This window comes from Halichoeres trimaculatus, unplaced genomic scaffold, assembly GCF_033239565.1.
Source record: "Halichoeres trimaculatus isolate MK-OKI-2021-1 unplaced genomic scaffold, fHalTri1.1 fHalTri1_scaffold_15, whole genome shotgun sequence".
NCBI lineage: Eukaryota > Metazoa > Chordata > Actinopteri > Labriformes > Labridae > Halichoeres > Halichoeres trimaculatus.
In genome coordinates, this window is record NW_027437193.1 from 4,369,871 (window position 1) to 4,387,467 (window position 17,597).

Sequence of the window (17,597 nt, forward strand, 5' to 3'; positions counted from 1 at the left end):
TTTCATAAAATACAGATGAAACACTAAAAATATCAAAGCTTTTTGTGTCTACAGCTCAACACTTTGCTCCTTTCAGCTCCCTTTGCTTCAAAACTGCAAATGATTGAAAGAGCGTTAAAGGGTAAAAAGCATTTCATCAATTCAGCCGATCAGATATTATCAAACGTTCGCTCAGTTTGGCAATAAATTACAAAAACAGCTTATTTTAGAGGATCTCAAAGTCGATTATCCAAGGACTCAGTGAGGATGAAATTAGAGCGGGGCCCTGCTGGTCAATAGGGTTAGATAACGTCGTTATTAAGTGCAATTGGCTTTTAATTGGGCATAATGCACTCCATCTCCACTCTTTTAATTATGTTTGGCTAGGCCGCCCTTCAATAGATGGCAGCAGCCACTGCGAACTCAGCTCTTCAATGCAATTATCCCAAGCATTAATGATTTTTGACTATGGGGAATGAATGGCTTCGCTTTGAAAGGCCTTCATCATTTGGAGCCGTGTTGGATGAATACTCCAGATTAAGAGGTTATGATGTGGATGGAGAGGAAAGTATGAGTATCATATTTAATTACAGCAGAGTGTACTTATGGTTCAGGGATTTTGATACAGTGAGGGGAGAGTTTGAATCCTGGGGTTGTTTTCATCAAGAGCGTGTCCCATTCAAACATGATTCAAACAATAAGTTGATGCTTTATTTATTCCTGTTCTGAACGCTGCTTATTACAGTGACTGAATCCCCCGTCAGGATGTGTTATAAATTAGCCTCCTCCGTCATCGCAGCACTGGTACAGTAAATCAAAACAGGCTAAAACTGCACACATGTAATTTCAGTGATCGATATCCACGTCGCTGCGATTTCACAGCAACTTATCATCACCGCTGCTTTCCACCCACCTTTTTTATTATGCGTGCTCCATCATCTCAGCCTAACTAAGTCAACAAATAATAACTGTAATTATGGAGCTAAATAACAAGCTACAATAGGAAGTGAGAGCTGCTGCAGATCCGGCGTAAACTCAACTTGAATTCAGACATGACTGAGCCCCAGGAGTGTGTGATACGCGCTGCCTGCGCTGTCCTCCTTTGTTTCCACTTTCCAGCAGACGTAGATGGATGGAGCTCCCAGTCTGTAATTTACACAGTCTGATTATAAACAAACCTCCCATAGCCTTTAATTACAATAGGTGTCCCTTTTGACTAATTGTGCGTTTACACTCAGGGGTTCAGCGTGTAATAATGCCTCCTCACATCACATGAAAGTGCCTGTTAATGAGCTACACAGATGTATTTATGCCCCTGTCTCTGGGTTATTTAAAATGCCGTTCTGTCTCAGGTGTTGCCTCACATGACCTTTTTTTTCCCTTTGTTCTGAACACTATTTGTCTTCTTTCCAGGGTCTGCCCGGCCCACCCGGTGAGAAAGGGGAGAACGGAGACGTCGGACCGATGGTGAGTGTAGATTTCTTGTGCAAGCTTTTCTTTTTCGCATTGTCTTCACGTACGACCCAGCGAGTGGGGAGGGAAACCGTGTTGATTGTTCTGAAGTTTTGGCTGGTGGCTGAGTTTGGCAACTCCAGCAGCCTCTTGACAGATGCTTCTGAAGTCTGTGGAAGATGGTATTGACAGGGAAAAAAACATTTGTGGTGGTGGAAAGCCTGCACGCTCTGTTAGCATGCAGTATGTTTTCCTAGCTTATTTTCAAAGGAGTTTGAATTCAATAAAAAAAGCTTTTATGTTTGGAAGAATGTGTTGTGTAAACAGAAAACAGGGATTTTCAGTCTGGGATACGATCATTATCAGGTTTTGGAACATAAGGAGAGGCCTGTGTCTGTTTGTCCAACACTGTCACCACATTAAGATGTCTGCAGTAACAGTTTCTATATATCACCATAACAAGATAAGCTTTAGCTTTAAGGAGTTTTGTAAAAATATCACATGTGGCATCAGCTTGGTCCATAGGGACTTTGGCTTGAAACCTGTTTAAGTCCTGGGACCAAGTTTTTAAAGATTTGGCTGATAGCTGGAGATGTCATGTGGTGGCCTTGTTGTTGTTGTGTGTCTATTTCGTTTCTGTGTTTCTTCACTGCTATGCTAGCTTGTCTCATCCTCGGGTTGAACTAACCAAAAGTGGACCTGGGTTAGCAAATCATTCTGACTATATAAACAAAGGGATGGGTATTGAGGTGAGATTTTATTGATATTCAAAAAAATTAATAAAAATATTAAGATACAATAAAAAAAAGATTAAAAGAAAAAAAATTAAAACAGATTTTAAAACAGATTTTAAGATAAAAGTTGCAGTGCAGAGTTGCAAAATTGTGCTCAAGTTGTGAAAATGAGTTGTTAAAAAGCTGCTGTAAAAAGGTGGGTCTTCAACCTGGGTTTAAATGAGCTCAGAGTTTCAGCAGACCTGATATTTTCTGGCAGCTTGTTCCAGATATTTGGAGCATAGAAGCTGAATGCTGCCTCTCCATTTTTAGTTCTGACTCTGGGGACTAAGAACAGACCTGATCCAGATGACCTAAGTGGTCTTGATGGTTCATATGGGATCAAAAGATCATTGATATATTTTGTCCCTAATCCATTCAGGGCTTTGTTAACCAACAGGAGTGTTTTAAACTCTATCCTCTGACAAACAGGAAGCCAGTGTAAAGACCTCAGAACTGGACTGATGTGATCCACTTTCTTGGTCTCAATGAGGTCTCGAGTAGCAGCGCTCTGAACCAGCTGCAGCTGTCTGACTGTTTTTTTAAAGAAAAAAAAAAAAAACAGAAAGAAGTAAAAAATTTGCGTCATGTGACGTTGACATACTGCTTTGAAATATGTTATTGACTCAAGTAGGCCATCTAGTGTCTCGAAGTGGTTATAGCATTAGTCTAAGTTGTTTGGAACCTTGCCACAGTTATAAAGCCAGCCATGAGCCTGCACGTAACTTTTCTGTCATTTACCTGTGAGTATTTTGAAATTTGTAGTTTTTAGCATCATTAAAAAAGACTGATTGTGAGATGTCTCTGTGAGGACAGTTGATATTCTAATCTGAAGCCAAAGTTATACAGATTTACCAACCGCTAGCATATCAGAGCAATTTCCCATTGTTTATATCTTTTTTGGTAAATAAGTAGATTTATACCATTTTGAACGTATTGAATAGGAATCTTCTATAAGAGAGTAATGCACATTACTTTGTGAGTTCAGTTCTTCAGTAAAACTTCAAGCTGGCATTGCATAAAGAATTGATAAGGGAATCGTTAAGCACAAAGGCTAACGATATCGATGGATTGAAGCGTTTCTTATCAATTCTCAGCAGGAACTGGTTTTCGGTTCCCAAATATGAACAAAATAAGTTATTTTATGGCTGTGGGAAGCCAGTGTGGTGGGTCTTCTTGGGGCCAGACCAGGTTAGCAATATTTCCTGGGACAGAAACATGGCCAGTTAAGTCAACCATGTCATCCCCTGGCTAAGCTAGTCCCTGTACCTGCAGGGAGTTATCCACCCCCTGATCCTTCAATAAGCTTAGGCCAAAAAACACAAGGGGAGCAAAAGTAACTTTGAATATTACTAAACAAAAATCCAAAAGTCAAAAACAAACATGACATGGCATGACGGGACTAGAAAACAAGACTGAAGAGTCAAACTGAAGGATAACTGAGGAAACACAGAGACTAAACAGACCTGGGAACAAACAACAAAAAGCCAACTCATGACAGGAGAGGTGCTGACAGAGCTGCTGCTCTTCCTTTGTGATATTTTAGCTCTTGGTAGCAAAATGTGTAGAAATGAGTTGAATAGATCTGTCACTCATATGGTGTGTTTGTCACTTATACCTGATCTAGCTTTTTGAGTCTGTATCTGAGCGATACCTGATACCAGGATTGGTTTATCCCTACTTTCAGCAGAGGATGGGATATCTGAGAAATGTCTGATTCTCATCAACCTTTAACCATTAGCCGTTTTGTCTCATTAATAAATTCAGCTTCTGATGAATCTTGGGATTAATTTCGTCGCCACAGAAAGTGATATATGTATTTCCCTCCACTGAATAAACGTGTTGTTTCACCAACAGGGTCCACCTGGTCCTCCGGGCCCCAGAGGTCCTCAAGGTCCCAGCGGAGCCGATGTGAGTCTGAATGCTTTTATCTGTGTTTGACAGTCGCAGTCAGCATTTAAAAAACATTTTCTTTTCTTAACCAGCTCAGACTGTCTCTGGGTAACCTCCAGCTTTCCTCATTGTGATTCATCCACAGGGTGCACAAGGTCCCCCCGGTGGTATCGGCGCACCCGGCGGTGTGGGTGAGAAGGTAAGAATACATCCCCAGAGGAAGAGACAAGTTCATTTGTGTTTCTTTTGGTTTTCTCTTCAAATCAAGCCACTTTTTTCTTTGTGACACAACAGGGAGAGACTGGCGAGGCTGGTAACCCTGGATCACCTGGAGAGCCTGGTATTGGAGTAAGTACAGCATGATGGATTGTATGTGCAGTGAAAATGTACAGCGAGTAGCTTGACACAGCCTGCTAATGAAAATGTGAGCGTTAAGCTCATTGAGTCGTGTTTGAGTCGTTTCGTTTGACACAGCTGTAGGGGCTGAGTGATCTCTGAGCTCTTCACCTCCGTGTTACTGTAGGCTGATATTTAGCTGCGTTAGCTACCTGAGGGCTTTCTGCAGATAATTAGCACAGCCACATTCAAATACCTCCACTGTTAATGCTGTCATTTCTCTAACCCTTTGTTAATGGGTTGAATTAGGGCAAAAGTCAGAGGAACAAAGTTTTTTTAGCTGGAAAAAAAATCCAGGTGGAAATTATTCTGTTAAATGTGTCTAATATCAGGACAGGTGTCACTACATCAATCCACAGATTCACAGTTTTTTATGATATAACAGAGTTTTCTGTGGACCCCTTTACAACCTCTGCCATCCTAAAAATGCGCATACAATTTGGCAGCAACAATCAGCTCCTTTCATTCTGACGAGTAACGTTCTTTAAACTCTGAGTTAAACCGTGAACGGCATCAAAACGCCCACTTGTCCAGCATTGGTTGTCAGGCTCAACGGAGACAGACACTTTGTTGATCCCAAGGGAAATTCGAGGCATCCAGTAGATTACAAAGACATAGAACAAGAAAAAATATATACATATGCCATTTATGTGTCAGCTCAAAAAAAAAATTAAAAAGTGAAAATATTAAGATTCATCAAAAAATACCAGTCAGTGCAAACATTAAAGGTGCGAGTATTTAACTAAACATGGGATTGGCATTAAAGTGTCCAACTAGAGGCTGACCCGTGAGACAGTTTTGCAGAAAGGAAATGGAAAACAGGAGATTTAATCAGAAGTTACTGTGTGTTTTCCCCCTGCCCTAACCGTGAGGTGTGTTAACGCCACCGTGGACTCACCTTCCACTGTATACTGACGAAGTAGGACCGTTACAGAGCATCAGGTGTTATAAAGTAAAGATCATGCTAATGTAATACCTCTAGATGAATGTGTCGCTGATTTTAAGCTGACGGACAGCAGTTAACAGGGTCACACTTTTCTCTAAAACACCATTGACAACTGTGACCACAAGTCATTTAATGTGGTTCTGTGTCAACCTCAGTTAACCAGGTTTTACTGTAAATAAGTCGAATTAACTGATTAAAAAAAGGTCATGAAAGAGTTAGATTGACCAAATAGAACACTTAAAGGGGCTGTGAGGAGTTCCTAAGTGGTCTTGCAAAAGTCTTTCTACTAAATATATGCCTGATTGCAATCCACACAGGTTACAGGTTATTTTAAATTGCTACTCCTCAGCTTTCAGTTCTGGTCTAGCAGTACGGGATTGATTTACAGCACGTCTAGGTTTCCGTGACAACACCACACCAGCCGACAAAGTTTAGTAGAGAGAAAAGAGATCTGTGTTATTTTCAAATTCAGTGATTAATTTTGTAGTGATGGTGGACACTGGAGCCTAACTGTCAGACAGAAAAAGGACAGAAGAGCAGAAGAAAGATAAACAGGAGGGAGATAGAGCACAAGCTTAAGGCTAATTAGCCTTTAGCAGCAGTTATTCTGCAGTAGTCCGTTCAAACTTGAGAGTCTATCAATAAAATGAAGAGTGAGGTTACGTTAGCTCTGATTGGTAGATGACTGGCAGGACATAACCAGGATTCACTAACGTTATACATTATAGACACGTCTCAGAGCACCGAGCTGTCAGCTGAGCTAAATAAAGGCACTTACTAAACTATAAACAAACTTACAGTGTTTACTTGTTGTCACATTAGCCTACATATATGTCAGAGCACCAGGCTGCCGATAGCACTACATGCAGTCGGCTACTACAACACATACTTGTTGTCACGTTTCAAACTGTAGTCCTACATAACTTTACTGTTTAATACCTTACCTTGTCGTGTGGTAAAAAGTTGTATCGAACAAAGAAAATCTGTTTCGATTCTAATCTCTGTTTAATTCCAAAACAAACACACGATCACTAAAGTTAATTTTGAGGGTTGTTTGACAGTTCAGACACCTCAGGCTATTTTTAATGTCATCATCATCATTTAATTTAGCTGGCTGATTAAATCATCAATGACAAAAATGTCCGGTGAGATGGGCTGACACATTTTCTGTCATTTCAGGCTATGTTTAGATGATGATGAAGGAAGACTTGAGTATGTGAGTGTGTGCGGGAGATGTGTCTGTGTGCCTGTCCATGTGTGCGTGGTTGTGATGATGATAGTTTGATTTTTCTCATAGTGCAAACTTTGGCAATTTATGGAAAACGAAACGCATCAGATTCAGTGTGTGAGGTGTCTATGGGTGATTTGTTTTTTGTTTTTTTAGGATTACAGATTTGGGAATACGTGCTTCTCTTCAGTTAAGGAGGGTGTACCGTATTTAACAGTTTGTATGTATTGAAAAAAGTGAAAATCTGTCCATTTTCTGGAGTCTTCTATCCACTCACTGATTTCACATAAAGCTAAGAGTCATTTATCGCTCTTCAAAGCTAGTTTTTTAAGTAATAATTGTGTTTTTTAGTGGTGAACCTTCTCGTGTAGCTCTACAAACTGTTGGTTGTGCAGGCTAAACCTGACTCCCATGCAAGAGCCAGTTCCGCCCTCTAAGTCCGAGTCCAGCAGGTTGTATTGACGAATCCGTCTGCTACCACATATCTGTTTACAGTGACAGATAGCGCCAGTGTTGCACATCACATTGAGGTCAATTTCCAAGGTGGCATGCTGGCATCGACAAGAGAAGCGCTCTGCTCTAATGGGCCGACTAACGATTCCAGGCTTGTAATTATGCTCCAACTGCTGCTCTGAGTCATAGCCAACACTTAAAGACACCATTGCAGGAGAAAAATAGTAATGATAAAACTGACGTGTGTGTATGTGTGTGTGGAGTCAGTGGAGGATCGAACTCCAGATAAGTGCTCAGCTCTGTGGGTCGTACCGGGAGTCGTTGGAGGCAGTTTGTTTTGGAGCAGCATGTGCAATGACACATATGTTGTGCGCCTGATTTAGCAGAATCCTGTCAAAGCCCTCATGTCGTGTTCTTTTCCTCACACCTGTGATGCTTTTTGTTTACCTCCAGGGCCCTAGAGGAGAGACAGGAGAGAAGGGAGAAACCGGCCCTCCTGGAGCCGCTGGACCCGCCGGAGCCCGCGGACCCCCTGGAGATGACGGTCCCAAGGGTAACCCTGTACGTCAGCTCCACTCACACACACACACTCACACACACAAAGCCTTGACTGATGCATTATTAAAGCTGTCAGCAGCAGAATGATCGTGTCATGTTTTTCCAGTCGAGCTGTCTTCTCCCAGACTCGCTGTTGACGTGATGTCAAACATTTGAGTGGAGCTCAAATTTCTCACTGTCTCCATCTGTTTGCAGGGTCCTGTAGGCTTCCCAGGAGACCCTGGTCCCCCTGGTGAGCCTGGCGCTGCTGTAAGTGCATCATTTATCCCCTCAGCCATGATATACCAATGTTAAAGACATGATGCTGCTCAGTGAAGTGTGTGGTTTGACTGGTTTGTGTGTTTTGTTCAGGGTCTTGATGGTTTGGCTGGTGACAAAGGAGATGATGGAGAGGCCGGACAACCTGTGAGTTTAAAGTGAAGTTTTAAATGCAACTTTTTGATTCTGTATCCTGCGATTGTTGAATCATTCAAGGTCTGAAAAAATATGAGAAGTTGAGGTTTGTATTCCTGTCTTAAAGGACTTTGTAAGTGTTCATAGGATAGTCTCAGCTTATATATTTGCCTGTTCACAATCCATGATTTGAAATTTAATAATCAGCACCAAAATCTGTTATTTATGAAAGATATTCCTCAGTATCTGTGGTCAGGTTGAACAAAAATCCATTTATGGCCCAAAGTCAGACGACACTACGCCGTTTGGCAAAGGAAGAGCAAAGAGTGTCCTTTCTCTTCAAGAAAATGGTTTCTGTAATTTGTCTTGTAGTATAGAATAGAATAGAAAAGAATAGAATAGAATTACTTTATTGATCCCAAACTGGGAAATTAACTAGTTCGTTCAAATACGCAGCCTAAAAATCGTCTAAATCTCATGTTTAAGTCTGAATTGTGAACTTCCTGTTAGGAATTCACGATGGTCATTGGAGACTTTTTTGTAGATCTAGACATGATAGTTATGCACAAAAAAATTCAGGCCTCTAGCTCAAAGCAGCTGGAGGGGCTGCAGTTTTAAGCCCCTGGGGGGCGCTATGGAACATACATTTTTGCACAAATACTGGATTCATAAATTTTCGAGCCTGACTGAATTTTTTTGGCCGGATGTGTTTGCATTTATCTCAAGTGAAAGGCACGCAATTTGGGAATTTTTTGGTGGAAAGAAAGAAAGAATTATCCCCAATTATCAGAGCCACTTGAACAATAAAATATATGCATAAAATTAAAAAAAAATAGAATAAAATAAAAATTGTAAAAATTTTATTTTGTGTAAAAATTGTACATAAAATTGTATTAACATTAATGGATTTAGACCTGTTAATGTTTTTGGAAAGTGTCATGAGATCATTTTTGTTATGATCTGGTGCTACATAAATACATATTGATTAATTGATTGATTGAAAACATGTCAAATAGGATTGTAAGAGGTATATACACCACAATTTAAGTTAACATACCCCATGGTTCTAAAATGAGAAATTAAATACGATATTTATTTAAACATGTCAGATAAATGTAAGAAATGTGCAAAGAGCTGTTAAGTAAAGAAGTGAGGTTTGTAAAACACAGTGTGACAGAGGGAAAAATGTAACAATGCTACAAAGGCAGAGCAGTCAGCCCATGTTTTAAAGTTAAATATAATGTGATGTAGCATGCACAGTAGCATGAGCAGAACAGATTGTGATTAGAGACAGATAATAACCCTATGATGAAGATAAAAGATAGTATGGTGAAAGATGAAGATAGTGTTGTAGAAACTTGAGCTGGACTGTTAGAATTGAAAAAGGACAGAAGAGCAGGAGAAAGCTAAACGGGAGAGAGCTAGAGCACGAGCTAAAGGCTAAAAGAGCTAAACTGTGCTAATGTCCATTCTAACCCACAGTCAGCAGTTATTCTGCAGTGGTCTGTTCAAACTTGAGAGTCTATCAATAAAATGAAGAGCGAGGTTACGTTAGCTCTGATTGGTGAGGTTGGAGTTGGTAGATGAGCTCTGGTACGACATAACCGTGTTTCACTATCATTACGCTCTCAGAGCACCAGGCTGGGAGTAACACTAAACAGTTAGTCTGCTTACCTTCTGGACACTACTCAACTAAACTCAACACAAACTCTAATTATAGAGCACATTTAAAACAACCAAAGCTGACCAAAGTATTTACAGATTGAAATCAGCACAAATAAGAGGAAACAGTACTAAGATACATAAAAACATCAAAGCAGAGGAAATACTAATATTAATTATTTCACCATGTTCATATCAAAACTCAAAACCCATCCGTTCCAAGCTACATTCTCTACTTTCACTGATCCATTATAACTTGGAGTTACTTTTGTTTTTATTGTTTTTTATTGCTATTTCTTTACATGTGTGTATTATTCAATGGTAAAGTGACTTAGAGTGTACAGAAAACCCTTTAAGATAAAATATTTTATTAATATTTTTTTATTATAAACAACAAACTGAGTTTAAAAGTTTGATAGTTGTCATGTTAAATACAGTATCGTGTCGCTTTGCATCCTGGGAAATGTCAAAGAAAAGTTGTATTCACTTCATGGGTGTTTATTTCTGAAAAACACTACCGAGTCTGGCTACAGGTGTCACTGTAATCAACCCAAACAAACTGTCGTCACAGCGTCTTTAACTGGTAGAAATCCCCAGTTACGTACACGTGACTCTCTCCTGATTATAAAGCCTTTCATCTGCTTTCATTCAGGGCCCTCCTGGACCCTCTGGTGAGGCTGGAGTACCAGGACCTCCTGGCAAAAGGGTGAGTTCATTTTCCACTTGGATTTTCACTGGATAAACATGTGTGTGACAGATTCACACACACGTATTAAACTGAGTGCTGAAAACTGGCATTTATAGTAGATAAGAGCTCATTGTGTCTCCAAATGGGATTATTTAATTTTACTAATTAGCATTTTTTATTTTATAGGATAGAAAACAGTTGTGTTTGGCACAGTATGGTGAAAGAGGAGAGAAAACGTTTAAAGTAACCTCATTATTATGGGAATGGAGGCATAACAGGTTTTTGCAGAAATGCTGTGACTTGGAGAAAAAAAAAGAGGGGGCATTATTATGTCTTTGTAAAAGTATCCACTCCTGGTGATGTTTTATTGTCAGAGACGTCTTTTCTTCCATCATCAGACCGACCGGTTTGTACTTCTGCCTGTTCTCCTGCAGCCTGAATCAAAATGCAGGCTCAGACGTTTGATCATACATTTTAAAAAGCTTGGTAGAGTAAGCACTTTTAGAGCCATAATTTGTATTCCAAGGGAAAGAATTCAGGTGACAGAGGCTACAGAACAAATTAGACCCCAGTTCCATGTCCATATTAATGGACTTTGCGATATGAGTTTTCATCCTTCACCGAGGTAATTCTGAGGTTAGTCTCTCTTCCAATATCTCATCCAAATTGACTCAGGTTTGGTGCTCATTCATGCATGAGGCTGCTAGACTACATTAGCACAAGAACACGCACGGGTGCCCACACACATCCTGAACACACACAGGCACACACTTTGACTAATGCACAAACACAGTTGGCAGGGCTCACAACCCACATTGAGGAGTGGCGGCTTTTGTTTGGTCTATTAGATTATGGTTTCTAATGGCGAATGACAGCCCACTTACGAGCTTTTGACCAGAGGCTGTTTGGTGAAAATGCTGATGTGCTTTTAGCCCGTAATGTTTGAAATGTAGGACAGTTTGCTCCGATGTTGTCGTTGGCTCTGCCCTCGTGAGCCTCTCTGTAGAGAAACGATTCAAGGTCAGAGCCTGCGTCAGCTGAACAATTAAAACGCTCAGGAAGTTGCTTGTTACTATGTGTTCTGGTATTTGCACCAGTACCGGGCCCTTTAAATATATATTTTTTATATATTTTTTTATTTTATCTATTTATTTTATTTCTTTTGTTTTAATTATTTTATATAATTTTATTTTCTTTATTTTTTGGCACATTTTTCCTGTTTTAAAATCTGTTTTAATTTCTTTTTTTTTATTCTTTTTGTTGTATCTTATTATTTTTGATCTGCTTTTTAATTGAATTTTAATTGTTTTCACTTTGAATTGCCTTGCTGAAATGTGCCTGCCTTACCTTTGCGAAAGCTCTTGTGGGGAATTTTTAGTCAGTGTCTAGTTTGGCGCCCCCTGTGGTGATACATTTTATCTCTATGCTGATCTTGTCCTGTAAATACTCAGAGTATTTTCTTACTTGTGTCCTAAACAATTACTGGAGAGACAGCTCTCTAGTTTTATGCCCAAACTCTCTGGAACTCTCTGTCCTAAAACATTGTGAATTGGCTTTTAATTTAATTTGTTGATTAAGTTTTCACCAGTTTTATTTCTGGTATTATTTTGTTTAATTCAAAATTATTTTTTAATCAATTTTTTCTTAATTTTATGCATTTTGTTTATTTCTTTCTTTAACCCACTGATTTAATTTGTATTTTTAAAAATTCTTTTGTGGCATTTTTTTTTTTTTTTTTAGATCTTTTCAATTTTTTATTGTTTTAATTATTGTAGTCGTCTGTCTTGTTATGATGCTTTTTTTGATGCTGCACATTTTGGTGTGAGAAATGTAAAGGTGTTTAGATAAAGATGATTCAAATTGTGACAGTTTTCTCTTTGAAATGTAAAAAAAAATGCTTCTTTTCTGCATCTTTAGAAACATTAAAACGTTATTTTATTATGTAGCCAACAAAAATATACCACAGGAGCTTTAAAGTCAACAGTTATGACTTAAGAGAACTTATTTGTGTTGTTAGCTCTTGAATTATTATTCTTAACATGTTTATTAGATGCATATTTGTTCAAAACATCATATTAAATCTTTTTTTTTTTTTTTTTTTTTTTTAGGGACCCATTGGACGAGCAGGTCCAGAGGGCAAACAAGGAGAGAAGGGATCCAAGGTAAGTCACCACACCATCCTGCACATTAGCTGTTGTCAGTCAATGGCAGAAAAAGCTGTTTGGGATTAACGGAGAAGATTTGGCAAATGTATCATGGGTGCAATTCAAAAGGGAAATAAACAGAGTTTCTAACATTATTAGATTTATCACCAAGAAGCATTGCTACAACAGAGAAATAATCTATCAAACACTGATTTCTTTACTTTTTGTGCTAAGTTTCTGTATTAAAATTCTGAAGCATTGCTGGAGTCAGTGTTTAACAACCATAAAGAAAGAAGTGACTTATTTTGAAACTTCTGGAAAGTGTTTGCCAGCACAGCTGTGGGAGTTGGTGCATAGCAGGTCAGATAAACTCACCAGTAATGTGAAATGACTACAGGCAGCATGCAATCACATTTCCACAAGAGTTCCTCCACAGAATAAACTTCTTTAATTATTCATAAAATCATAACTTCGATTCAAAAGAAGCTTTCTCTTCAAGGTCTTTGCATGTATTGTGTTTGTTATTCACATCAATTTTCTGCACCAAGAGGAGCTTTCAGAGACATTTTCGACCTTTGCATGTTTTCCTTTTCATATTTCATCATGCCAAGTATTTATGAGTGTCACATGTCAAGTGCATCTCTTTATCAAACACTGGAAAAGCAGATGTTTCAGGCTTTGAATGCAGCTTTGTCTCATAACTCACAGAATGAAGGATTATTGTAGCCTGAGTAATAATCACAGTTTCACAATTATCAGTCAAACTGTGTCTTTATTAATTTCACATCAAGACTAAAGGAATAAAATCTTATCCACATTCTTCTTCATATTGAATTCCTGACCAACTTAAAGAGGGGGGTACTAATTAAAGAGGGGCTATTCTGATTTCCCATATTTCCCATATTTTTGTGTCTCATTTCTACAAGAAGGTGGACTCCCGCACACTGTCTAACTTGCAAGAAAATAATTTATTTGCAATGTTACGGTGGTGATCACACCTGTGGACAATCGATTGATCGGTACAGATTTTCTTAATTTTGGGGGATCAGGGATCGGTGATCGGTGATCAGCCTATCCTACAGTTGAAACTGATTATAGATACCTCCAGGAAGGTTTGACAGCCATTGTTGCTTTTGCTCTGAGACCTAAAACTCAGGACACTTTATTGGTTGGTAAAGTTAAAACATAAAGATTTTCAATAAAATAAGATTGGAACATTGAAGGTATATGCTAACAGTTATCAAAAATAAAAAATCTAAATCGGTATCGGCAGGTCAGGCTTATTAAAGATCTGTGTTTGGCCAGAAAATTGTGATCGGTGCACCCTTACTCATTTCCTGTGTGGTACGGTCTGCTCTGCAGAGATTGTCTCGTTTCTGTAGCGCACTCCAGCCAAAATAGACTCGCAGCGAAACAGCCGCGGTCAGCCGTTGGTGATCACAGCGCTGGCAGAGCGCAGAGCGTGCTGTGTAAATGCAATGATTGACTAGAGAGGTTTCTAAGTATGGCGGAGTGTGCGGCGCTTACACTTTATGCGTGAATTGGAGGTAAGGCTGCAAGATGCCTCGTTAGGCGTCAACATTTCTGAGATATAACTTGTTGCAAGACCTAAGCGAGCTTTAAAAGTAATCAGTAAAATCTTAAAATAAATTCTAAAACGTACAGGGAGCCAGTGAAGAGATGCGAGGACAGGAGTGATGAGTCTGAGGAGTAAGAAGCCTTTATGAGAAATGCCAGAGAGGAGGGAGTTACAGTAATCAAGCAGAGAGAAGAGAAAGAAGGGGAATGGTAGAGCCAGGAGTCTTAAAGAGACAGCAGCTAATAAGTGTTTTCTAAAACACCAGTTTGGGGGGAAAAGGATGATTTAGGCTATAAATCATGTAAAGATACTACAGAAGGACAAAATAAAGACTACAAAAAAAAAGCAGAATACCCCTCTTTAATGTTAATTTGCTAACTTGCCACTATACCTTGACTCCAGTTCCTGATTTGTCATTTAGTGGCTCATGTATCTGAAATGCTGACTGCCCACAATGCTGACTTGACTTCGATGGGTCCAAAACTTTGCAGCCTGGTCCCTCTGTTGTTGTTAGGCTAATGCAGCGTGGCCTCCATGTCTCATGAGAAGAACGGCACATTAGGCTGGTGCACCACAGATGTGCAGGTTTCTGCAAACATAAAGGGCTGTTGGTAGTGAAATGTATGAATATCAGTAAAACCTGCGCTATCACAGATTTCCAACACAACTCTTTCCTCTAATATCTTACTCAGATACATATTTCTGTTTTCATCCCTTGTTGTGCATAAAAGAAACCTGTAAATGAGCGGTGCAGGGAAAGCAGCAGGGTTCCTGGAGGCCATCAGTGGATTTGATTGCTTTGTCAAAATCCATAACATGCGAGTGTTAGCATAGCTGAAGAGCATCAAACAGAAAGAAATCTTTATAAGCCCTTTGGAAATTGTTTGTCAGTAAATCCTCTGGTTCAAAGAAAAGCACAGACAGAAAACCTGACAAATCTCAGACAAAGCCTGGCTCTTTCTTTCATTCTTCCTCATCCTCCGTCTCTCCAGCTGTCTCACACACGTATACAAAGTGCACTTTCTATCCACGGCGAGGTAGAGGATTAGAGTTGATTTGATGGAGACAAGACAAAGCCTGCGTGGGGATCCTCGAGTGTCAAATCCAGGCTTAATTGGTTGTCAGAACAATTTAATCCCCTCCCCCATCAAGCCCAGTGGATATGACACGTCTGGAACTTGGATACATAAAAACTGGGTGTTTCTGCTCAGAGACGAGATGTGATAACATTGGATGCTAATCCTTGAACATTTCTTATCTGAAGAATGACACTGAACCTTTCTGCTTTATGATAAAGATCAATTTGTCCTGTTTCATGTTGTTGGACAGGTCACCAAGAGTTTTTTCAGTGTCAGTGGAAAGACACATATTTATTTTGTTTACTGAGAGTCAAGGATTCACATGTGATCCCTGACACAAAAACACCGTTTCCCAGTATGTTTAACAATCAATCTCAGATCATGCTGACGACCTTCAAAGCCATTCAGGGGCTCTCGACATGCTACATTCTGACCTTTTGGTCACATATGAGCTTGTGTACAGCCTGAGATCCAGTTGGAAAAAAAGCTTTTATGTTGTTTCTGAATCACAGCTGGGAGAAAAAAACACTCACAAAGGTTGAAGAGGATTTTGAGTCAGAGCAGTGAATGAGCTACCTGGAGACTTCCTACAAAACACCACATCGTTACATCAGTAACATATCAGGAAACACGTGCATACTTTAAAACACAAACACACTGATTTAGAGGTTTTTTTATTTATTGAAATACACTTGAAAAACAGGATCCTATATTTAGAGTCAACTCTTTAAATGTCATCATACTTTCAGGTAGTGTTAAGGTACCTGATTTTTTTTCACTTTCTCAACTTCAAATGTCAAGTTTCCTCTCTAAGTAACTCAGTCCAGACAAGAAGAGGAAGATTATCAGTCTGTAGGGGTGTAATATGGGTGACTGAGGAATTACATGAACACTGCTGCCTGTGTTGGCTTTACAGGTAAAATTAAACATCCAAAAATCAAAGATGAATTAACTTTTACCTCTACACTTCAAGGATTTTATACATTTGGAACAATTAAATTTGAAAATGGTGCCATAATCCTACGTTTGGAAACAATTTGATTTTATTATTGCCGTATTGACCTGAATATAGGACAACCCCAATTATAAGACAACCCTCCTTTCCTCAAGTACAAATACTGATAACCAAAATTTACTTTTTAACTATTTCTCATTGAAATTCTGAGACAATCATTGACATAATACTGCTTTCATTTCATGTTTCAAATGTAAATGTGATGACAGCTCCCAAAAAACTCACACACTCTCTTGTTAGTCTCTTATTTATGGTAAAATCAAATGTTTTTTGTCTTTTTTATGTGTGTTTCTTAAACAAATAAGACCGTCACAATTAGAGTAACATATAAATTCCAGTACAGGATAGACTTAGCTTTCTTTACAGTGAAAAAAACAAACAAACTTGTGATTATCAGTATCGGTATCGGCCAAAAGGGGTTTCGATATATCGGATATCGGCAAAAATCCAATATCGTGCATCCCTATTTGTTTTCATTAGTTATACAAGGTTAAAAACAAGGCTTTACGTAACGTTTAACGATGATTGACAGCTGCCGTTCTCGTGTATTTTTTTCGGGGATTGTAAAATATGTCAGGGGGGAGAGTCAGGAAGTGATTAGACTCTCGAAAGAAAAAAAAATATTATTTTTTTCACCCAGCTTCACTCAGATTCTCCCAGAATCCCTCATCATCTCTACTGCGCAGACTCTGGCTCCAAACTGCTACAATGGCTGTGCCTGAGACGGCGGTATTTTGGCTTCAAAACTGTACAATGATAAATGACGGAGCCACGTTGTCCACTCTATATACAGGCTATGGTAGTAACCCTGTACAGTGCACGTGTCAATGGTTAGACCCCAATTATAAGACGACCACCAACTTTTCACATTTTTTTCCAAGGAAAAAAAACTGGTCATATATTTGGGTCAATGTAATATTTTTATAAGGCTGTTTTTATCCAGCAAAGTTTCATGTTGTGATAACTCCAGTAAGTGGTTCTTTCCTCTGGCCCAGTGAGGAGTTGGTGCCATCACAGAAAAAGGTTTTTCTAATTTGGGTTTGGTTTTTTGTGGTCTCTTTATCAACTGGACCAGCTTCTTCTTCTTCTTCAAACTTTCAATCCAACAACTTTAACTTTGTATCTTTATTATTACAGGGAGAAGCTGGTGCAGAGGGAGCTGTTGGAAAAACTGGACCTGTGGGACCTCAGGGACCCCCTGGAAAGTCTGGTGCTGAGGGTCTGCGTGGAATCCCCGGCCCTGTTGTGAGTACACATCTCATTGAAACATCACTTCTCAAAACCCAAATTTAAGAGCATTTCTCCAGGAGTGTTGATGCTTACCCATCATGCATTGCTTCGTAAAGCACTCAGATGTAA

General features: G+C 39.2%; 1 protein-coding gene across 1 annotated transcript in view; it reads left to right on the forward strand.

Annotated features, from left to right (window-relative positions):
* Positions 1-17,597, forward strand: part of col11a1b (collagen, type XI, alpha 1b) — a 141,567-nt gene that overhangs the window by 111,589 nt on the left and 12,381 nt on the right. Inside the window, exons 47-56 of the mRNA XM_074689532.1 lie at positions 1,393-1,446; positions 4,062-4,115; positions 4,243-4,296; positions 4,392-4,445; positions 7,574-7,681; positions 7,874-7,927; positions 8,030-8,083; positions 10,386-10,439; positions 12,530-12,583; positions 17,376-17,483. Of these exons, the coding sequence (XP_074545633.1) occupies positions 1,393-1,446; positions 4,062-4,115; positions 4,243-4,296; positions 4,392-4,445; positions 7,574-7,681; positions 7,874-7,927; positions 8,030-8,083; positions 10,386-10,439; positions 12,530-12,583; positions 17,376-17,483 (648 nt within the window). The remainder of the gene's footprint in view (positions 1-1,392; positions 1,447-4,061; positions 4,116-4,242; positions 4,297-4,391; positions 4,446-7,573; positions 7,682-7,873; positions 7,928-8,029; positions 8,084-10,385; positions 10,440-12,529; positions 12,584-17,375; positions 17,484-17,597) is intronic.